Source organism: Typopeltis vanoorti, chromosome 3, assembly GCF_054136105.1.
Source record: "Typopeltis vanoorti isolate ZY-2024b chromosome 3, IOZ_Tvanoo_1.0, whole genome shotgun sequence".
NCBI lineage: Eukaryota > Metazoa > Arthropoda > Arachnida > Uropygi > Thelyphonidae > Typopeltis > Typopeltis vanoorti.
Genome location: NC_143551.1, coordinates 108,964,533 through 108,988,738, shown reverse-complemented (window position 1 = coordinate 108,988,738; position 24,206 = coordinate 108,964,533). Strand labels below are relative to the sequence as shown.

The following is a 24,206-nucleotide window of genomic DNA, read 5'->3' as shown; positions in this document are numbered from 1 at the left end:
GTCTGCCTGAGCTTTTTCCCTTACACAGACAACCTGTTTGCTCAAATTGATAATTCCGACAACAAATGCTCTTCCTCATTGGAGGTTTAATGTTGAAACGATGACGAAATGCACACTGCACATCAGTCACCGACTTGGTTTTAATGAGCTCATGAACGCAAAACATTTTGTGCTGCACAGTAGCCATTTTGCTCACAACTGATGCTGCTGCATGGCTGTGTGCTAGGCAAGTGCTGTAGAGGTAGCATTTCAAACTTTAGGACCTCTTCTTTCAAATCTTGTGTAGATCATTCACGTACGGTGTATAGTTCAGGAAATATAGCCGTACGAAATTGAGTCCATTTTTTTTTGAATCACCCTGTATATATATATGTAAATCACTACTAACAGTGATATCCCTGTATAATTTTGGCACAGAAACTTGTCATTTTCTTATGGATAGGAAAGATAATAGCAGTATCACATTCAGTAGGCATAGACATATCTCTGACAAGTACTTATGAATTTTGATAAATAGCGATTGCTCACCATATTTTAATAGCTCAACTGGTATTCTGTCTTCACCAGGTGCTTTATTATTTTTCATTTTCTTTAAGGCTAATTCCACCTCGTGTAGCTCTAGTGCTTCCTGTGTCTCAGCTTTTCTTATACTAGTCAAGGGTTCGTTAAGCTCATCTTCTTCTGGAACATTAGTTTCCAAGCTTGTTTTGTCCTGAAGGAGATCTTCAAAACATTCTGCCCACTTTCTCAAAATACCCTACTTTCTACCAAGCAAGTTAACCTCATCTCTGCAAAAAAGTTGTTCTGGATTGAAATCCACCTTTTCCTTTATCTTATTATACATTTTCTTAATTTGTCTAGTATTCTTCAAAATCTCTAGTATTTAACCCATTCATTTTCTCTAACCAGCAAGCCCTGAAACAAGAACTAAAAATCATCAGCGACACATTCATAAATAATGGCTATAACAAAAATACTGTTAATAAAATACTCCATAAAACTACAACAAAAACAAATCTAGATTACAGTAACACCATAGCCATCCCATACATTAAAGGGTTATCAGAAAAAATCAACAGAATCCTACAACATTATAACCTCAATGCCACCTTTAAACCACCCACTAAACTTAAAACCATATTCAACTCCTCTAAGGATCCTCTCCTCCCATTAGCACATCCTGGAGTCTATTGCATCCGCTGCACCTGTAACTTACCGTACATTGGTGAAACAGGATGGACAATCCCTATACGCAAGAAAGAACACATTAGACACATTAAATATAACCATTATGGTGAAGCAGGCTTCTCAGACCATGCACTCAACACCTTACACCAAATCAACTGGAAAAGCACCTGCTCTTTACACTGCACAAAAACCTGGTGTGAAAGGAAATTTAAGGAAGCCTGCGAAATCCTGATAAACCACCCAAATATCAACAACAAAGATGGCATGAAAATTCCAAGGATCTGGATGGCACACATTCAGCCTACTTAATATATAAGATCCAGCATAAGTCAGGACTCTAGCCAATCTTCAGCTAATATTAGAAACCATTCCATACCAACTGGCTGGAATGTGTACATGATATTAATATATGTATATAGATAAGATACTTGTTGTTGTGCCCAATGTATTTCTATAACCAACAGATAACACTAATAATAGGACTCTAGCATTGATGTATAATTTTTTTTTTTTCACCAGAGGTCAGGCCAACAATTGTTGTAGCGGTTTGTCAGTGTCTTTAACAAACCAGTTTGATTGTAGTGTAGCTTGTTTTCTGTGTATAGTTGTATGCTCCAGAAGATGACCTTGACATAAAGGGTCTAAACGTCGAATGTAGATTTTAGTTATATTAAACTAAAGTTTTTATTCAAACACGGTAGTTGTCTCCATAATTTTCAAAAATGCATTCGGATTGCTTACCAACTCCTTGAGTGTTGCCGCTAATTTCTTGGCTAAGTGGTAATTGGGACTGTCTATTCCTTCCACGATTGGTCAAAGGGGCACATTTTGTTTGTGTATTTTTGGAACCCCATATATTCTGGGGGGGGGGGGGGACATAGTGGGGTTTGAGGTTTTTAACCATGTCTGGTTGCCAAGAAGTGACGGACTTGAGTAGTTTCTCTGTTTTATCCTTTATCCTTTTTGTTTTGTTGGGTTATAATTTACCATTTTATATGTGTTGTTATCGGTTACTAGTTGATTCATTCAAAGTACGTATGTTGACCTGTCAATGACAACAGTGGCATTGCCTTTATCCGCTTTCGTTATTATTAAGTTTTGTTTGGCTTTTAATGACTTAATTGCTGCTAATTCTGTTTTTGTGAGGTTGTTCTGTATGGTTTTCTTAGTGTTCAGGACATTACTAGTTTCTAGTCATATTTTATCTGCTATATTGTTAGGTAGGGACCTGATGCCTCTTTCAGTGTGGTAGATAAAATCTAATTTGTTTACCTTTTTAGGTGCTATTGTGTAGTTAAGTCCTTTATTCTGTAGCATATGTTCGCCATTGTTCAGGGTGTGGCTTGATAGGTTGATCACATGGTTCTTGCTTGCCGATGGTTGGTTGCTCCTTGTCTCCCTTGTTTGTTGTTCATTGTTGGTGTTTATCGGGGAGGAAGTCTTCTGATTGGATGGATTCCTGTGATTGGCCGCCATATTTTGTCATTGTTTCAAACTGTGGAATTTGGTCTTGAGTTTTTCTTTATTCATTTCCAGGGTATATTTGGCCGAATTGTCAGTAATTCTTTCAAGTACTTGTAGAATGTCTGGATTAATATAGTTCGATAGAGATGCAGAGACAATAACCTTATTCCGATCTGCATCAGGCTAAAAAAGAAATTTACGTCCTCTAAGGCACTCCGTATTTATGACCGCACAGAAAAAGCAATGCTTAGAGAACAGATTCAAACAGCCCGCCAAAACCTAGCTACAGCACAAAATCTGGTTTCAAAATTACAATCTGAACTATCGAACTATATTAAACCACCCAAATATCAACAACAAAGATGGCATGAAAATTCCAAGGATCTGGATGGCACACATTCAGCTTACCTAATATATAAGATCCAGCATAAGTCAGGACTCTAGCCAATCTTCAGCTAGTATTAGAAACCATTCCATACCAACTGGCTGGAATGTGTACATGATGTTAATATATGTATATAGATAAGATACTTGTTGTGTCCAATGTATTTCTACAACCAACAGATAACACTAATAATAGGACTCTAGTGTTGATGTATAATTTTTTTTTTTTTTTTTCACCAGAGGTCAGGCCAACAATTGTTGTAGCGGTTGGTCAGTGTCTTAACAAACCAGTTTGATTGTAGTGTAGCTTGTTTTCTGTGTATAGTTGTATGCTCCAGAAGATGACCTTGACATAAAGGGTCGAAACGTCGAATGTAGATTTTAGTTATATTAAACTAAAATTTTTATTCAAACACGGTAGTTGTCTCCATAATTTTCATGAAGACTTGAATAGATGCATGAATGGGCAGGTAAGTGTTTAGTTCAATGTTGCAAAGTGTAAGGTTTGAGATTTGGTAAGCAATCAATGGTATACAAAGTATACACTTAAATTGTACATGTTTTGGTCATAAAGTATTACAAAATAAAGATTTATTGTTACATAGACCATATATTCATAACGTACTTAAGTTCTTACAAATTGCCTACCGGTTTCGCTAGTAACTGACTAGCTTTCTCAAGGCTTGCATAGTACAAAAAAAGGTTTAAAAATACAAAGAACCGTTAGTACCTGTTAGGTAGCTAGGGTGACACTTTCGCGTGACATAACTACTCAGCATCATGAACACGCGTTACATGCAAACGCGTAATATGATTATTTGCATACTGTAGCTCTGTTGAACTGAGAGAGTTAATTAGATTTTTCCAGGTATCGTTCAGAATGGCCCCTTGATTTCTGTTTAGGTTACTTCCTGTACGTAGTACAACTGCCGCTTCTTTAAATACTCGATGTCTGTAATCCTCGTCTACGTAGGGCATGGAGCTGTTATTCCATTCTATAGTGTGGTTCGAAGTTGAAAAGTGATGTGCCAATCCTGAGGTGATCGTTCTGTTGTGATTAACATCACCTACATGTTCTTTCTGTCTTATTTCCAGGCTTCTCGAAGTATGTTCAATGTAGGAAAGACCGCACGTGCATGGAATATTATACACACCTGGATATTTATAAAATGGCACACTGCCTTTAGGAGATCTTAGGACCTGTCTTATGCTATTTGTTGGTTTAAATACAACCCTGATGTTATGTCTTTAACAATCTTGCAATTTTTGTGGAAGTTGAACCTATAAAGGGGATGACTGCTGTTGAGATTTGCTGGGGACTGTTCTTTCTTGTTGGTTATCTTTGTATAGAAATTTGTTGATGATGTGTCTAGGATAACCATTTTGTGATAGAGTTGTAGCTATTTGAGACAGTTCTGTTTGAACTTCTTCCTCGTCAGAGATAAATTTTCTAGCTCGATTTCTTAGCATGTGGATGATGCTGTGTTTCTGTGACCTATAATGGTTAGAAGAGTAATGTAGATATCTTCCAGTGTCCGTTGGTTTTTTTGTAAATCGACAGTTTGATACTGTTTCCTTGTCTTTTAACTAGTAAGTCCAAGAAGTGTAGCTGTTCGTTATTTTCTGCTTCTAGAGTAAATTTTATTTTATTGTGGAGTGCATTGATTCTGTTAACAAACATATGTAGGCTTTCTAAGTTGTCTTTCCATATGATGAAGATGTCATCCACATATCTCCACCATATAGAAGGTTTAGGAGTAATGCTGGTGAAGATGAAATATTCATGTTCATTGCAATATTTGGCAATGATCAAATGAACTTTAGCTTAAGTAAATGTATCATATTTCATACATCTTTAGTTTATTTCTGTGTTTTAAGATATCATAGCGTTTTTTGCATACAGTAATGATCGATGAGGGGACATTACGACCTTCAATTTGAAAAGGCTCTAGTTCATGAGGGTCTCCCCCCCCGTTGTGTTTTCCAAGGAATTGAAGAACACAACAGAGAAGCGAGACTGTTCCACAACGCAAATTGCAGGGATGAAGGAAGAGGAAAAGAAACTTGTTCTGTTTGTTTCTGGTGCACTGTGAAGGGATGTTGAGCAGCAGCTGCACTTGTTCCAACGAGCTTAGTACTGAGTGGGGGAATTATTGATGTTATTTCAGATGAGCATTTCCCATGGAAATATTTGTAGCATGTACTTATTACGGAAACCAAATGTCTGTGTGAAAGTGGGGGGAGGTGAGTTGGTAAGAGATGGGTCATTAATAAGTCTAATTGCTCTCCTCTGTATTGAGTCAAGCATTTTGAGAGAGCAGTATTCAATGGCTAGATGGATTTGTGATTTGTATAATATTAACAGCTGTTCAGGGGTTAAGTAATGTCTTGAGCAAAAGAGAAATCCTAGTTTTTTTGAAGCTGAGGATGCAATGGTTGTGATGTGTTTATGCCAGGAGAGGTTTGATGTCAGGGTAATTCCAAGAAGAGAAATCTCAAACTGTCTGGAAATTTGGGTATTGTCCAAAAGAATGCTGGGAAAAAATGTTTTTTTTAAGAGAAATAGGACAGAACTGCGTTTTATTATCACTGAAATTGATAAGGTTATCTGATCCCCATTAGAGGATGGCTTGGAGATCAGAATTGAGGGTGGTGGTGGTTGATGTGTAGGTTGAGGTGAGTTCTGTAGAGTAAGCTTTTAAATATGCTTACTCTACAGAACAACAGCAATACACAATATGCTGTCGTCTGCAAAACTGGGCATTGTGTATTGGGTTGGAGGTCAACTGAAGTAGGTCATTGATATATAGCAGAAAGGGGTTGGTTAGAGGATAGAACCTTGTGGAACCCAAGCATTAGTTGAATGGTTAGAGGATAAAAAAACCATCCACCATCACTCAGTGTGCTTTCAGACCAAATGATAGTAGTCTGCTTAGTAAGCCTTTGTGCCAGACCTGCTCAAAACCTTTGGAGATATCAAGTGTAACCACTTGAGATTTGCCAAACTTCTCCATGGCATTTATCCAGAGATGGGTGACATGAGCAAATCTCTTGTTGATCGACACAGACGGAATCTATACTGTTGGTCGTTTATTAGGTAGGTGCCTTCAAGGTGGTGTAGGAGTTGGGAATTGACTATTTTTTCCATCAATTTTTGACAGGACTGAGGTAATCGAGATGGGGCGGTAGTTGGATGGCAGTGACTGGTCACCCTTCTTGGGGAATGGGTTGAATATAGGCCAGTTTCCAGGTTGTGGGATAGACACCAGTGGAGTGAGAGAGTGTATATAGGTAACATAGGATAGGAATCAGTTCTGGTGCACGGACTTTCAGAACGATTAGAGATTTGATTTGGACAGTATTTTTCTGATCTCATTCTGGCAAAAGGATATAGGGGGCATTCTATGTTTGGCATCTATAATGGTTGGGGGACATTTACCATTATCAGTTATGCATGCATTGGAAGCAAAGTGTGAAGCCAGGAGATCGGCTTTTTCCGTGGGTGATGATGTAATAGAGCCATCTGGGTATGATAAGGATGAGAATAGTGTTGGGCAGAAGTTATGACCAATTGCTTTGGAGAGAGATCAAAAGGCTCAGCTGCTATTTGAACAGGTACTAGTTTTCTGCTTTTTGCTCTTTCAAACTGTTTTGGAAGTTTTTTTTTTTTTTTTTGCATCTATTTTGGGCTTCGGTATAAGCTCTAAAGGAAGATGGGGGTTCTTGATTTCAGCCAGTTATGGTATGTTTGGTTTTTCATCTGTACAGCCTTGGCACATCTTTTGGAGAACCAAGAGAGTTTAGTTAGGGAATGGTAGTTCAGAGTAGTGTGGGTGTATGTTTCCATGCCAGTGAGGATTGCTTTGGTGATAAGTTCTGTGCAATGGGTTGGAAGGCCAGAAGCAATAGTCCAACCATGGGAACATGGCATAGAAGTTGCAGAGGCTGTCCCACTTGGCACTGTTATAATGCCAAACTACTCTTGTATGGGAGTGGCTATGTAAGCATTGTTGCATGGGGGAGGAGATGAGCACTAGATTTTGGTCATAGTTACCTCGGGGGGAGGGGGACTCACTACTTTCACTGTGTGTGTGTTTGGAGGGGATCATTGATGAGGAAGAGATTCAGGGTGTTTGGACAGTGGTTCAGGTTATCTGGTATTCTGGGTGGCATCTGAACAAGTTGTGTAAGGTTGTTAGTGATAGCAAATGTTTCAGTATATGTGCCTGCAAGATCTGTACAACTGGAGGAGGAAAGCCAGCTGGTGTTGTGGACATTAAAATCTCCTAGGAGGATAAGTTCACTGTTAGGAAAGTGGGATTAGAGAAAATCAGTTTTTAAGGAGAGGAAATTAAAGAGCTCAGAGTGGTTGGTTGCATTGGGGGAGTGATAGAGACAGCATATGAATTTGACTGAGTGGGGAAAGGGATACTTTTAACCAAAGAAGGTCAAAGTTGGGCAATTCTAGGTTGGGTGCTCCTGGCAAGGTATGTCAGAGCAGATGTATGCACAGATGCCACCCTTGGGTCGAAAGGGGTTAGTGTATAGTTTGGGAGATTGAGATAAATAGTTCTGGGGCGGGGGGGAGATGAGATTTGAATTTCTGCCAGAAAGAGTAGGTGGGTTTTGGTAGACTGGTGGTGGTAGTGGACACTATTAAAGTTGGAGTTTAGGCCATGGATCAAGTGGCCTAAACTCCAACGGATCAAAAATCAAGTGATGCCTACTAGTGGCATCACTTGATTTTTGCACTAGTTTAACTTGCTTGTAGTTGATGATCCAACTGGTGTCTCCATTTTGATGTTTTTCTTCAGGTTCTCTTCAAAGCTGGCATCCTTGTTCCCTCTGTGCAAATGTTAGGTCGAGCATGTATGCGCGATTGGGGAACAAGTGCCTTTGAAGTTGTTGTTGATCACTGTTATTAATTTAGATGTGCTTGTCGGAGTGTCGCAAGTCACTTTTATGAGGCGTGGAAAGTTTGTTCCTTCCTTTCTTTTATTTATGGACCTGAAATGATGGCACCTGATGATATTTTTAGAATCAATGTTGCATTCTTCAGCTAATTTGTTGATGCCCTCCGAGTCATATATCGTTGATACGATTAGGTCGCTGAGTTCATTTGCAGGCAAAGGTGAGCTTGTGTGACGGCACTGGTCGTAAATTTGTTCAAGCATAGCTTCCACTGCTCGTATTTTGGAGGAAAAAGTTTCATTCATAGTATTGACGTACTGTTCCAGGTTTTCGACACGCTTACCTATATTCAGGAGTTGTTTTACAGAAAGGAATCGCAGCAAACAGAAAAACAGCTGGTTGAGGTTCGATAAATAGGTTTTGCACTGATTCATTTATTTTGGCACAAGAAGCATGCAGCCAGTGGCAACAGAACTTGTAGAAATACCCTCTTTTTTATCTGTGACACCAGTTTTACAGTTGCGGCATATTGTGGGTTTGCTGGCAGTGATCAACAGCACTGTGCTGGCGAGACACAGGGTACTCGTTTGTTGTTGAATTTTGTTGCTGTCATCATTGCTGCGTACGGTAGGCATAGTGGGCACTTACACGTGGCTAATTTAGAACTAGAAAGATAGCTGATTTAATGTACTATAAGTACTTACAGGTTGTGCAGAAGTAATCTACTTCTCAGTACCTGCTGTTAAGATTACTGTTTAGTGATTAATTTAGATGAAAAACACTCACAATAACCATAAAATCACATGTTTAGACTCTCAAGTTTAGCATATTCACCAACACTACCTCACCGAATTACCAGACATATAGAAATGTTTTGTGAAAACTTGGAGAAAAGCTAATAATAATGGGTGCTGCTGGATTAGGACACAGGCATGTCCTAAACTTACTAACACCATGTTACAACATGTACACATCTCTCCATGTGGATTTGTGCACATGGAGAGAAGATGCAAGAAATAAATGTCTCGGTGATTATGTTGTTGATAGTGATTCAGGACACAAGACTATACAGAGGATTCGAAATTGGAAGTGTTCATCATTTGTGTTGAGTAGGATAAAATTAATTTTCATATGGAAAAGAAGAGTGTGTAAAAAGTTTTAAAGTGAATCAAAATTGAGCAGCTCTCAGATGTGAAATATAGACTAAATTACAAACCATTAAAAAAAACGAAAGTTTCAAAATGAGAACCAAACCTTGCAGATTCACTGACAAAGCATTCAGAAAATAATGATTGATTCAGCCAGAGAGATATGTTTGCAAGGATAAAAAAAAATCGGAACTCGTTAGTGACCTCAGGAAGTTAGAAGCAGTAAAAGAAAAGAAGAAAGCATATTGAAAGTTCCTGGCATCTAAGTCATCTTGTGCTTTGAGAAAATACAGAGAAAAATGTAAGAAATGTGTTAGCAGCAATGGTAAGTTGTATACCATGAGTGAGCAAGAGGACACAGTTTGGAGTAAAGTGGATGACAAACAATATTAAACAGGAATTGCATGCGAAAAAGAGGCTATGGAAGAGATATAGGGAGACAGGTGAAGAGACGATGCATGAAGAGTATAAGACACAGGCCAGAAGAGTGACTAGTATGATAAGGAAGATGAAACTGGAAAATATGAGAGGAGATTGGCCCTATGATCCAAAGAAAATCCTAGGGAATTTTTTTAGATATTTGGCCAGTAGGAGGAGAAATGACTGTGGAAGAATGATATTGTGGGATAAAAATAGGAATAGAGTGACTGATGCAGAGAACATAGTGGAATTGTTCAATGAACACTTTATTGGAGTATTTCATCCTGGAGAAGTCAGTTTTAATGTAGAGAGATAGGGCAGGTTTGAGGTTTAGAGGTACAGGAGGAGAGTGTGTTTCAAATACTGAGTACTCTGGATGTCAGTAAAGCTGTGGGACTGGATGGTATTTCACCACGGGTTTTGAGAGAATGTGCTAGGGAACTGACAGTGCCTTTGACCTGGCTCTTCAATGAACGCCTGGCTGTGGGAAAGGTACCCATGGAATGGAAGGAAGGTAAGATAGTACCATTGCATAAGGGCAGTAGCAGACTGGAAGTGTCTAATTATAGGCCAGTTTGTGTGTCATCAGTAGTTAGTAAGACCTTGCAGAAAGTAGTGAGGGACCATATACAGCATTGGACAGATGAGGGTAATGTTATCAGTGAGAGTCAACGTGGATTTGTGAGGGGGGAGTTCTTGTTTTAGCAATATGCTAGCCTTTTATGATAAAGTTACTAGAGCATTAGATGAGGGAAAGGCATATCTTGCCATTTTCTTATACTTAGCGAAGGCATTTGATAGGGTGCCACATGATAAGCTGATATTTAAGTTGCAGCACATGGGTCTGGATGTCAGATTGGTGAACTGGATTCAGGATTGGCTGTCTGATAGGTATCAGAGAGTTGTGTATGGTGGGGCAGTTTCAAGGAAGCAGAGGCTTACGAGTTGGGTCCCACAGGGCTCAGTACTGGGCCTATATTGTTTAACCTTTATATCAATGACATTGTCAGTGGATTGCAAGGGGATATTCAGTTGTTTGGGGATGATGCGAAGCTGGGAAGGATTATTAGTAATAGTGCAGATGCGGCAGCCGTGCAAGAGGATTTGAATAAGCTAGATAGATGGGCAAATGAATGGGGGTGTCGGTTTAATGCAGCAAAATGTAAGGTCTTGAGGTTTGCGAAACATCGATGGGACAACACTGCATACTCTATTGGAGGAGTTATATTGGAGGAAGCAGGGGAGACAAGAGATCTGGGGTTAATGATTGATAGAAACCTGTTAGGCGACATATTGCTAAGGTGGTGAAGGTAACACAGAGGATTGCTGCAATAATGAGAAGGACGCTGACCTGCAGAGATAAAACAGTTCTCATTCCGTTGTATGAGACCCTGATCAGACCACACTTGGACTATTGTACTCATATTTGGTCCCCAAGATTTGAAGGGGATAAATTAACTGTGGAAAAAGTACAAAGGAGGATAACAAAGATGGTTTCAGGACTGTACAATGATAGTTATGAGAATCGGCTGAGGGAATGTGGACTGCAGAGTTTGGTGGATAGATGAAGGCGAGGTGATATGATTGAGGCTTTTAAACTGTTGAGAGGTGGTTACAGGGTTGACACTGGGGAGTTCTTTCGCTTGGTTGAACAGCAGGAATGAGTGATGACAAGAGGCCATCCCTGGGAGTTATTAAAGGAAAATGTGAACAAGAGGGTGAAGAATGGTTTCTTTGCATGGAGGGTGGTTGAACCATGGAATGCATTGCCTGATGGAGTGGTGAGAGCGAGAACATTCAATGAGTTTAAGGATACTCATACCACGATGAGTCTTTTGACTCCATGAAGGCCTGAATAATAATAAGAAGAAAAAGAAGGCAAAGCACTGTGTGAAATTAGTTAAATGAAAGTAAAGTCATAGGAACATAGAAAATAAATATCAGGAAGGTGGCTGAATATTCTCAAGACTATTGAAATAGCTTTGAAATGGAGGGAAAGAGTATTGTAAAAGGAATTAGAAATCATAAAGGTGTCATAAAAATTGAACATAAAGATATTCTAGATGTTTAGAGTAATTACTTTGAAAGATTGCTAAATGAAACTAGCAGATAACATGTTGGTAGAAAACACTCAGCAGGAATGCAATCAGGAATACATATCAATACTTGAAATGGAACAAAACCTTGTATGGCGACTCCATTATTAAAGGTGTGCTGGATGAGAGGATGCACAAGGAATGTTTTCCATGGGTAAAATGAGTAGAGTGATTGAGGCATTGGATATGAGGAGGGAGTGAATGAAGGAGTTGATGGTTTTAATAGGTATGAATGACTTGACAGAGGACAAAGAGCATGTCAGAATGGATATCAGGAGACTGCTTAGAGGGATAAAAGAGAATAGTGTGATAGGAAGGGTAGTAAGCATGTTGCCTTACCCTTCCTATTCCTTCCTTCCACCTCATCTCACCACAGTCATACCTCTAGGTATGACTGTGGTGAGAGGAGGTGGAGAGCAAGGATTATGAATGGTATGTTGGCTGAAATGTGTGAGGAGAGGGGAGTAGAATTTGTTAATGTGTGGAATGAGTTTGAAAGACGAAGTGAACTGTATGAGAGCAATGGACTGCATTTTAGTGGTTATGGTGCGAGTTATTTGGAGAGACTGTTGGAAGGTTGGGAAGTGAGTATAGTGAATGAATCAGATCAAGTGGGAAGTGATGTGGAAGAGCAGGAGAGATTGAAGAAGGGGTTATGAATGAGGAAGTAAGTGTCATGAGTATGGAAAATGAGAGAATGGGTGTGCAAGATGAACAGGGAAATGGTGATGCTCAGGGTGGACAGGGATACACAGCATGAGAAAGGTGGATACTCCAAGAGGATGTGAGAGCATGTGTAGACAGGAAAGGAATGGGATGACCTGGGATCAAGAGGAAACAGTTGGAATTGAAGAGGTTTCTAAAATGAATAAGCTGAAAGGGAAAATGCCCAGTCGAGCATGGAGAGATCACATCAAATGAGTGTTATCAGTGGAACTAGCTGTAGATACAGAATGAGATGTTGTGTTTATATACAAATGCTAGAAGTGTAAGAAACAAGACAGATGAAATGGTTGCAATAATTGATTCTGTTCACCCAAAAATTGTTGGAATAAGTGAGACATGGGTAGATGAGGACAACATCCTGACAGGAATAGAGATGGAAGGATATGATGTGTTTCGTGGGGATAGCAGGGGTAAAAAGGGAGGGGAGGGGAGTTCTATTGATGATAGAGAAAGAGTTATGTCCATACAAAATAGAGATGCAAGAGGGAAATAGTGCCAGTGGTTTTGAGGCAGTATGGTGTGAGATAGAGGTGAATAGAATGAAATACTTGGTTGGATGTTGTTATAGACCGAAATGTGGAATGTAGTGACTATGAAATGTATAATCAAATTAGCCAAGCAAATAAGAAAAGAGTGATCATTACGGGCAATTTTAATTATGGCGATATAGACTGGAATGATGAGATAGCAACTGGAAGTAAAGAAAATTAGTTTGAGTTTTTGAGGGATATCTACCTCAGACAGTATGTAACAGCGGGCACACAAGGATTGAGAGTCTTGGATTTGGTCATCTCATCAGAGGATGTAATTATAAATGAAGTGTCAAATCACCCACCAATTGGTGAGAGTGACCATGAGGTGATTACCTGGGTGGTTGCCAGCAGTGTGAGGACCTCTGTAAGAAAAGGGTATATGTGGAACTACAAGATCTAGTAGATGCAATGTCTAAATGTATTCCGAGGGTGAGAAGGTTAAATAAGGTAGGTGTGAAATGGATGAATAAAGAGATCAAGCATGTGATACAGAGAAAAAGGGTATTATGGAGACAGCATAAGAGAAGTGGAAATAACCAATTCCATGAGGACCACAAAGACCAGGCGAAGCTGGTGACTTGGTTGGGTAGCTAAAGGGAGATATGAACAACAGGCTAATTAAGCCAAAAATAATCCTAAGGAGTTCTTTCGATATGTAGCCAGCAAAAGAAAGAATGATTATGGATGGATGGCATTGATTGGAGAAAATAGTATAAAGACAGCTGTTGCAGAGGGTGTGGTGGAGATGCTTAATGAGCAGTTCATGGAGGTCTTTCAATCTTGTGAATACGACTTCATGAAGAGATTGAGAGCAGTTGATGGTGAAGAGGAGAGACTGACTGTAAGTGAGCAAGAGGTGTATGGGGAGTTGAGCAAACTAGATGTAAATAAGGCTGTGGGACTTGAAAATATATCACCACATAATCTGAAAGAATGAGCCAGGGAGTTGACGCCAGCCTTGACATATTTGTTTAATACGAGTCTTGCACTCGGTCAAGTTCCTAAGGAGGGCAAGATTGTGCCACTTCATAAAGGAGGTGATGGAACTCAAGCATCAAAGTATAGGCCAATCTGTGTGTCTGGTGTTGTAGTTAACTTGTTGGAGAAGCTTGTGAGAACTAGGATCCAGAATTGGGTTGACAATTGACAACAATGGTATTATCTTTGATGGACAGCATGGATTTGCTGAAGGGGAGGTCACATTTTAGTAATCTACTTAGTTATTACGATAAGGTGACTGCTTCCATGGACAGAAGCGAAGGATACACAGTAATATACTTAGATTTTGCAAAGACTTTTGATAGATTACCACATGATAAGTTGATAGTCAAACTGGAGTGAATAGGGATTGGATATTAGATTGGTGCAGTGGATTAGAGACTGGCTATCTGATAGGTATCAACAAGTTGTGGGGGGAGCAATATCCAGGAAAAGGAAAGTTACTCATGGTGTTCCACATGGGTCTGTTTTAGGGCCGTTGCTGTTTAACTTGTATATTAATGATATTGGTGAAGATTTGGATGGAGATAATCAGTTGTTTGCAGATGATGCAAAGTTGGGATGAACCATGAAGAGTAGAGAAGATGTTGTGGCCTTACAAGAAGACTTGAATAAATTGAGTGATTGGGTGCAGGAATGGGGATGTGAATTCAATTTGCAAAATGTAAAGTTTTAAAATTTAGAAAAAAAAAATGGGATGCAGAATTTATGCTTGGTGAGGATATGTTGTCGGAGGTGGAGGAAATAAGAGATCTGGGGGTGGTAGTGGATAATGATCTGAAATTTATGGGACACATAGCCAAAAATGTGAAGATAACACATAGGCTTCTGGGAATGATACAGTAGACACTGACTTTTAGAAGTAGTAAGATTCTTGTTCCATTGTATAAGGCTTTGAATAGGCCGCATATGCAGGACTATTGTCCCCAGATTTGGTCACCTGGTTTTCAAAAGGATGTAGAGATGTTGGAGAGGGTCCAGAGGCGACTGACTAAGGTAGTTTCTAACCTCTGGAATGTCAAGTATGAGGAAAGGTTGAGAAGATGCAACTGGCAGAGTCTGGCAAACAGGAGGAGGAGGGGAGATATGATAGAGACCTACAACTTATTAAGGGGTTGTTATAGGAGCAATGCTGGAGAGGTTCTACAGAAAATAGTGAGGGATCAGGTGAGAAACAGAGGTCATCCACAGAGTGGTATAACTTTCATTTTAGAATTGGATACACTGGGCAAAATTTGTATGGCAAAATGCTTTCTACCTACAAAAAGATGGCACAGGCCATAGGCTCACCATTATCCCCCTATTGCTAACTTTTATATGGAACATTTTGAGCTGCATGCTTTAGATTCCTCTCCTTTAAAGCCCAAAGTCTGGCTTAGATACATTGACGATGTTTTCGTAATCTGATCCCATGACCGCCAGACACTGGACCCTTTCCTTAGCCACCTAAGCAAACAACACAAAGGCATACAGTTCACAATTGAGATTGAAAAACAGAACACACTTCCATTTCTAGATACACTTGTCACACGGCTTCTTTCTGGCAATCTTTCCTTCACTATTTACCTGAACCCGATACATACTGGCCAATATATACACACAAACTCCTACCACCACCCAACACAAAAAATAGGTGTCATTAATACTCTGAGAAACAGGGCTTTGTTAAATTTGTTTGTAAACAGGGCAAAATTAAAAAGTTTACTCAACTCATCCAAAGACCTACTCCCTCCGCTGGCCCACCCTAGATTGTACCATATTTATTGCACCTGGAACATACCATACATAGGAGAAACAGGATGTACAATTCCTATCAGACAAAAAGAACATAAATGACACATTAAATATAATAACTATAGGGTATGATCAGAAAGGCCAGCCCTTGAACACCTTACACAGAATTGACTGGAAAAGCACCAGTTGTTTACATCACACCAAAACATGGTATGAATGCAAATTTCAGGAAGCCTGTGAGATTATTATCAACCACTCCAACCTGAACAGTAATGATGGTCTAAAAATCCCAAACATATGGAAGCACATATTCGACCCATGGAACCTTCCTCTCTAAGAGTAACTATAAACAGAACTGTAGATAATCCAGGATCCTAAATCAAAAATAGCAATTGTAATGCTAAAAATAAGATCTCATTGTTACTCAAAGAAAACTATCTATAAGAAAGAATGTTTGCTCATGTTATCATAAATAGAATTTAGCTTGATGTAGTTTCTAAATAATTAATTGTAATTTTTTTTTTTTTCACTAGAGGTCATGCCAGTAGAATAACCTGTGATCAAATCATTGTTTCTCTAGCTTACTGTATGTAATGCAACTTAACTTGTCCTGTATATGTGTATATGCTCCAGATGATGATCTTAATATGAAGATTGAAACGTCGGGAAATTAAAAGAGTTATTTATAACACGGTTGAGTCCATAATTTCTAAAATGAACGTTAAAAGAAAGGAAGCTGCATAAGGAGGGTGTGAGTGTGAGCCAGGCCCAAGTGGAGATACCAGACAGAAACATTAGCTTGCTCCACCTTTGCAACGAGTTGCTCGGTGTTGTACCACCTTACCCCAGTCCTGAAGATACTTCCAGGAGCAAACTTTGTTTGCTCACACTTGGATAAAGGATTAAACTAAATTTATTATAGTCTAACCAAGTGAAAAATAAACTTTCAACATCTTTCTGGAAATCCAGAGTAAGTTAATAAAAGGTGGCACACAGTTTGGCAACTCCTATAGGCAGAGATGATCTTGCTAATGCTTCTTCTTGGTATCTCCACTTGGGCCTGGCTCCCACTGAAGAGACCTCAATAAAGGTCGAAACTAGTCTGGGTAGTGGCCCTTCCCTTAATGCATAACATTATACATATCCGCAAGGAGATGTGTTTTGCATTATGGGAGATACTGAGATAGGAGTGATGTTAGCTTGCTCCACCTTTGCAATGAGTTTCCCGGTGTTGTACCACCTTACCCCAGTCCTGAAGATACTTTCAGGTACAAACTTTGTTTGCTCACACTTGGATAAAGAATTAAACTAAATTTATTAAAAAATTTTCTGTGTTATTAATTTTTTCCATTCCTATTCTGGAATTAAGATCTCCACCTATAATTATATTCTGTTATTTATTTTTTCACATATTTCTTGTTACTGTTTGTCATCATCAAATTTCCTGATATATACTTCCAAGGAGTGTTCAGGTTACTATGACAGCACTATATGATTAATTAAAAACAAATGCATATGATGGTAACTGTTTGTAAAAGTCATAATTTTAGAAAGAGATTTTAACCTCCACCTAAAATTATGACTAGGAAGGGGCATAAACTTATGTTAAAGACTTAATAGAGTGAAACAGCACTTAGGCAGGATTAAAAATGCTATTTGATTAATTAATCCTTTCTCAGTTCTGTTTCATTCCATTAAGCCTCTAACATGGTAATTATTTAATTAATCCTTTCTCTATGCTGTTTCTCTTACATAAGCTTTAACACATGAAAGAGGAATAAAATTATGACTAGCAGGGACATAATCTCCAAGTGTCAAATTTGCTTTATTTAATTTTCATTGTACTCCTGATATTCTTTCATTACACTATTATGAAAGAAAGATGTTCAAAAATGTCACGCAAAACATTAAAAACATATCACATAAATAAGAGGAATAAGATAAAACTTTAAATGAAAACATATCACAATTCTTCTTACAAAAAAATAAATAGATAAACAGAAACAATTATCATATCCTATATAGTGGAGTGTATAAACAAATATGCGCAAAAGTTGGCATGATTAATTCATGCCTGCTTTTGCAAATATAATCATATTATTAATGCAGAAATAATCCATTATTTATATACAGGGTGTTCGGGATAAATTTGACATATTTATAATTAATTATATTTTTCCGTAAGTTACATGTATTAACACGCACTTCTCTTCATTTAAAAGTTTGGACCCTTCTTCATTCATATACAAGATGTCAGAAAGGATGGATAGCTGGAACCCACCTGAATCATGGAAGAGAATAACTTGTATCATGATGATTCGTGCCCGCCATCAAAATAAGGATATTACGACTGCTGCCCAATGTTCCCTGAATACAGTAAAAACAATCAGGCATGAACTAGAGACTTGCAATGGTGACTACGAGGATGTAGCAAGAAGAAAGATCCCTAGCAGACGATCTGATTGCGTTCGTACAGCAGAATTCCTCGCAAATCTGCAGGAACAGGTGTTGAAGAACCCTGGCATTGGAATTCGGGCTTTGTTCGTGGAGTTGCTAACTGTAGTCAAGCCCTGGATAACAAGGGTAGCCAATGGTAGGCCATATGTATGGCAGCAGGATTCGGCCCCTTGCCACACCTCTGGGAAAAGTCAAAAATGGTTGTCTGAAAATTTCTACGACTTCACCAGTCCAAATGTTTGGCCTCCAAACTCCCCAGACCTTAACCCCATGGATTATTTTGTATGGGGCGCAGTTGAAAAAGACACCAATCGCACTTCCAGTAATACAAAAGCCCAGTTAATGGATAAAATTAAAACAGTTTTTGCGGCCCTTCCCAGGGAGACTGTAGCATCAGCTTGTTCGAGGTTCCGAAGCAGAATTGAAGCTGTGATCGATGCTAATGGTGGTTATTTTGAGTAAATCTTGTTGATAGTATTGTAATTAACTCTGCCTGTAATGTTTTTTGTCAATTCATTAAATTTAATAGATACAAAGAAGATTTTCTTTTTCCTTACGAAACTGTCAAATTTATCCCGAACACCCTGTATATAATAGATTATTGCCATTGCCATCCAAATCCTCTCCTGTCAGAGGACATAAGTCATCACTTATCATTAGCAGTACAGTAAAACCTCTAAATAACAGACTAATTCGGGCAAGGGGGGAGGGGGTGTCTGTTAAATCTGAAAGTCCGTTATATAATAAAATAGATTTTCTGAATGCATATGTTAAAAAAATGACAAATTAGCTAATTTACATGTTTTTACTTACGTAGAAACTTTTATGTAATTAAAATTAAGTACTGTATCTATTCCATTTGTCCATATTTTAAGGTTAGGGTTATAATGATGTGTTTTACCATTCGTACATATCTAATTTTAAATTTATATTGAATAAGTCTATAAAAGCGTACGTACATAAACCATTCACCACAAGTAAACAAATGCATACTACTGGGCTGGCACATGTTAAAACTGCTGCAGAAATTCACGCCACATGACAAAAGAACCAATTATAGTGTGATTGGTGTGATCACGTGCTAATCATTCTGCAAACATGTTTTATGAGCGGTGACTCATTTATATCAGCTAAATACTACAGTGTTTTTCCAACATATGATGGCCTATTTACCAAAATTTGTCAAAAATAACAGGAAATTAATAACAAAAACATTAAACCAATACCCCTTAATTTAAATATATGCAAATCTTGGTTAAAAGCATTTTAAAATTAACAGGGTGTTAATTTTCACATGTGACATACGGACCGGAAATTTTATCCATTAAATCCAAAGTCCGTTAAATCGAGGGTTTACTGTACTCCACCAATTCATTCATTTTCCCTTCCTATTACATAGGAAAAGGAGAATGAAAAAACAAGAAGCCATCTGTAGAAGTTTTGATATACATGTTTTAAACTGAATGAGATCTCTTGCAATGAGTCTGACTTCTTATTGCCATTTATTTAAGAGTTGAAATCTCATTTTCTTCTTGGTTTCAATGTATATGTTGTTGTTGTTATTATTCAGGCATCCATGGAATCAAAAGACTCATTGTGGGAGATCCTTCCCAGGAAACACAGTCTATCATACCACTCCTTGAACTCATTGATTGTTCTTGCTCTCACCACTCTATCAGGCATTACATTCCACAGTTCAACCATACTCCATGCAAGAAACTGCTCCTCACCCTCTTGCTCACATCTTCCTTTCATACCTTCCAGGGATGGTCCCTTGTTATCGCTCCTTCCTGCTGTTCCACCTAGCTCAACAGTTTAAAAGTCTGTCATATCATCTCTCCTTCTATCTACCAAACTCTGCAGTCCACATTCCCTCAACCGATCCTCATAACTAACATTGTACTGTCCTGAAACCATCTTTGTTATCTGTTTCTGTATCCTTTCCACAGTTAATTTATCTCCTTCAAATCCTTGGGACCAAATTTGAGAACAATATTCTGTGGTTCGATCAGGGTCTTATACAATGGAACGATAACTCTTTTATCTCTGCAGGTCAGCGGCATTCTCAGTATTGCAGCAATCCTCTGGGTTACTTTCACCACCTTTGCAATATGTTTCCTGAATTTCAGATTTCTATCAGTCATCACCCCCAGATCTATTGTCTCTCCTACTTCCTCCAATACAGCACCTCCAATTGAGTATGCAGCCTCCCATCAATGTATCCCAAACTTCAAGACTTTACATTTTGCTGCATTAAACCAATACCCCTTTCATTTGCCCATGTGTTTAGTTTATTCAAATCCTCTTGTAGGGCTGCCACATCTGCACTATTACTAATAACACTTCCCAGCATCACATCATCTGCAATCCATTGATAATGTCATTGATATAAAGGTTAAACAATGCAGGCCCCAACACTAAGCCCTGTGGGACCCCCACTTGTAACATTCTGTCTTCTTGATATTGTCCCACCATACACAACTCTCTGATACCTATCAGACAGCCAATCCTGAATCCAGTTGACTAGCCTGACATCTAAACCCATGTGCTGCTACTTAAATATCAGCTTATCATGTGGCACCCTGTCAAATGCTTTTGCAAAATCCAAAAAAAATGGCAGTATATGCCTTTCTCTCATCAACTGCTCTTGTCACTTTATTATAAATGGCAATTGTATTACTAAAGCAAGAGTGCCCCTTAACAAATCCATGTTGACTCTCACAGATAACATTACCCTCATCTGCCCAGTACTGTATATGGTCCCTCACTAATTTCTCCAAGATCTTAACAACTACTGATGAAACATAAACTGGCCTATAATTAGACACTTCCAGTTTGCTACTGCCCTTATGCAATGTCACTATCTTTCCTTCCTTCCATTCCTTGGGTACCTTTCCCATAGCCAGACTTTCATTGAAAAGCCAGGTCAACAGAGCTGTCAGTTTTTTAGTATTCTCTCAAAACCCATGGTGAAATACCATCTAGTCCCACATCTTTACTAACATCTAGCGTACTCAGTATTTGGAACACACTCTCCTCTTGCACCTCTAAACCTCGAACCTGCCCTATCCCTCTAGTATTAAAATTTACTTCTCCAGGATGAAATAGTCCAATGAAATGTTTATTGAACAACTCTACTATGTCCTCTGCATTAGTCACTCTGTTCCCATTTTTATCCCACAATGTCATTCTTTCACAATCATTTCTCCTCTTACTGGCCACATAGCTAAAAAATTCCCTAGGATGTAAAGTTGTAAAAAGGATGCTATACTTTTTTTTTATGTGACTCACCACCACAAATTTGATTTCCAAAAAGTTCACCTGCCCATGATATTTTAGTGCCAAAGATATGCTGAGAGATTTTTTTAAATTTATTTTTTAATATTTATATAATCACTCTTTGACTTATGAATAGGATTTGTTCTGAACACATAGCCATAATTTGAAAATGCAAAATGAGGTTGAACATATGCTACCAGAGATCTCAACAGATTAAAACTGTGTGCTAAAGAAATCACTATTTGAAGATTGATAGTTGTTTCCCTATGGCTGGCTTTTGTTCCATATCAGTGGCTTTTCTTTTCCTTTTATTATTACATTTATTATATGTATTCTTTTTCTTTTATTATCCATATCAGTTCAACATAAAACTATTGGTTTTCTGTTTAGAAGGCAAGATGTTTGCTTATTCTTTTTCCAGCTCTCACCAAAAAATAAAAAAATACAGACACAAATAAACTTAACAGTCAGTTACATGCCATAATCATGACCCAAAAGAAATAATAGATGTTTTGATAATCAGCCCTTTGTGTGCATACAATTTGAAGTGTAGTTCAAAATGAAATTTTCATTGCATTTTTTGATAATTTAAATTTAAATTTTGTTAGTGAAATTTTGGTCCTAACTTCAGATGCTTGTAATTTAGAGAGTGGCCATATTTATTTTTTTACATAATCCAGAAACTTTCCTCTAGAGACTAAATATAGAACATTTTCATAAATACCCATGCCCTTGGTGGGATATGAATCCATACTCTGGTTGCAGAGTGGATATGCTAACTACTCAACCAACTAGACTGGCAGAGAAATATGATTATGCACATACTGAATATAATCAAAAAAAGGCAAAACTTTTAAGACTAATGTGATTCTTATTGTTTCATCTTTCAATTAGCTGTAGTGTTGTTTGGAGAGCCAGTCAGATGGGAAACTAGCTTGCAACTCATCAATGACATACTTATGACTAATGGACTTCCTTGTGAAGCGCTTCCATCAGTCCCTTATCCTCATTTACCTGTTCTTGCTTGTAATATGGATCTACAATGGATGGCAGAAGCATGTCTCCCCAGGTAAAAGTTATATTACAAATTATATTACTCGTAAATATCATCTGTAACTTTATCTTCATTAATGTTAAGTGTAGGTTAGTCAGAATGAACCTGAAAAGATGTGGACATTTCTTTTATGATACTTGTCTGGGTGTATACTGGGAACTGATAAAACACTGATTTAGCTCAGTTGACATTCTCCCTGAGTTTTACTGATGCTAGTTGGGTAAAGTCAAGTTAAATTGTACTGCAGTTGTCACATTAAGAACCAGATCCTCTGAATCCCATTTCATACATACACACCACGGTGTGATAGAGATGTTAACTTAATGACTATAGCTGGTTACCCATCCATAGGAATAAACTTTTACTGTGAAGTACACTAAAAGAGATTACCTATGGGATGAACAAATGTATTGGAGCTCAAGGAGTGGTGTTGCATCAGTGGCGTAGCTAGGGGCGGTTCACCCCGGGCAGCATTTTGAACTTTTGCAGTTAATTCTAAAATAATCTCAAGAACTCAGTTTCAAATATTGTAATACTGCTGTGAATTTTCCTCACAATTGCTGTAAGTGCTGCTAGTTGTGAGAGGAGTTTTTCTAAATAAAATTTGATTAAGAATTATGTACATTACTATGAAATAGACTTCACCAATGTCATCGACGATTTTGCTAACAGAAAAGCAAGAAAAATAACATTTTAGAATGTTGAAATTAAAGTTTTACTTCAAAAATAAACATAGTGTTTTAATTTATTTCCCTATATGTCGTTTTGACTTTTTGCAGTATTTTTGGTGTGTATTGAGAGGGGCAGCAAACTCAGGGAGCACCCCGGGAAGCAACAGCTCTAGCTATGCCACTGTGTTGCATTTATTAGATATCATCAGCTGATAGATAGAGCTTGTCTAATTTGATACTACCACATTACTTATTGCAGCAAGTATTATTATGAGCTGTCCAGTGTGATATCTTTCTATGCTATAATAAGCATTGTGAAGACATTCCTGATGTTTCTTCCATTTTTGAATATACAGCTTTAAAACAGCTACTTTATACTCTCTCTCTCTCTTTCACACATACACACACCTAAGGAGAATTTTTAGAGCCTTTCACATCAAGACATTCCAAACTATTTCAACAATCAAGTCCAATTCAGAGAAATTTATCAGTCGCAAAAAATAAATATGTGTGCTCTGTCCATTTCCATCTGTAATCATTAAAACTACAGTTTATTTTCCCCTCAAATTCAACTATTGGTTTACATCTGCTCACTCTTAGCCCTTTTCCATCTCAAAGGTGAGAATTGTTTGTATGTTTTCAATCATCATCATCAATCAATGATTCACCAGGTAGCATATGGTAATACTGCTGTGTTTGTAGAGCTAAGTTGTTTTTTAAGTAGTTTTAAAAAAATAGCATTCTCAGTTAAAGAATTGTGTTAGAATTAGATTATATTGTGGAGGTAATTACTTTTAAGTTAAAGTTTTGTTTTAAATACTGTAATTTAGCTTTCGCACAGTAAGTTATGTAGCTTACCACATGGCACTGATATGATGCAGAACAATGGCATCCAAGGCATCATTGTTTAAAGAATTTAACCAGAGGGACTTTGTGGAGTGCAACATCTGCAAAATGTATGCATTATGGAAAGCATATGGAATTTAGTTTGAAAGTGATAGGGGTGGGAAAGTGTGCCAAAAATGCAATGAGAGGTCAAAAGTGTGCCAAAAAAGCTATGAGAGGTCAAAAGCATGCTCAGGCCGCAAGATTGAAGTAGTGGATGGAACTCAGAATACGCTTGAAAATGTGTGTGATGTAAT

General features: G+C 38.1%; 1 protein-coding gene across 1 annotated transcript in view; it reads left to right on the top strand.

Moving 5' to 3' along the window:
• Window positions 1–24,206, top strand: part of LOC150108459 (haloacid dehalogenase-like hydrolase domain-containing 5) — a 156,080-nt gene that overhangs the window by 51,925 nt on the left and 79,949 nt on the right. Inside the window, exon 6 of the mRNA XM_090390471.1 lies at window positions 22,234–22,408. Coding sequence (XP_090246597.1) covers window positions 22,234–22,408 — 175 coding nt within the window. The remainder of the gene's footprint in view (window positions 1–22,233; window positions 22,409–24,206) is intronic.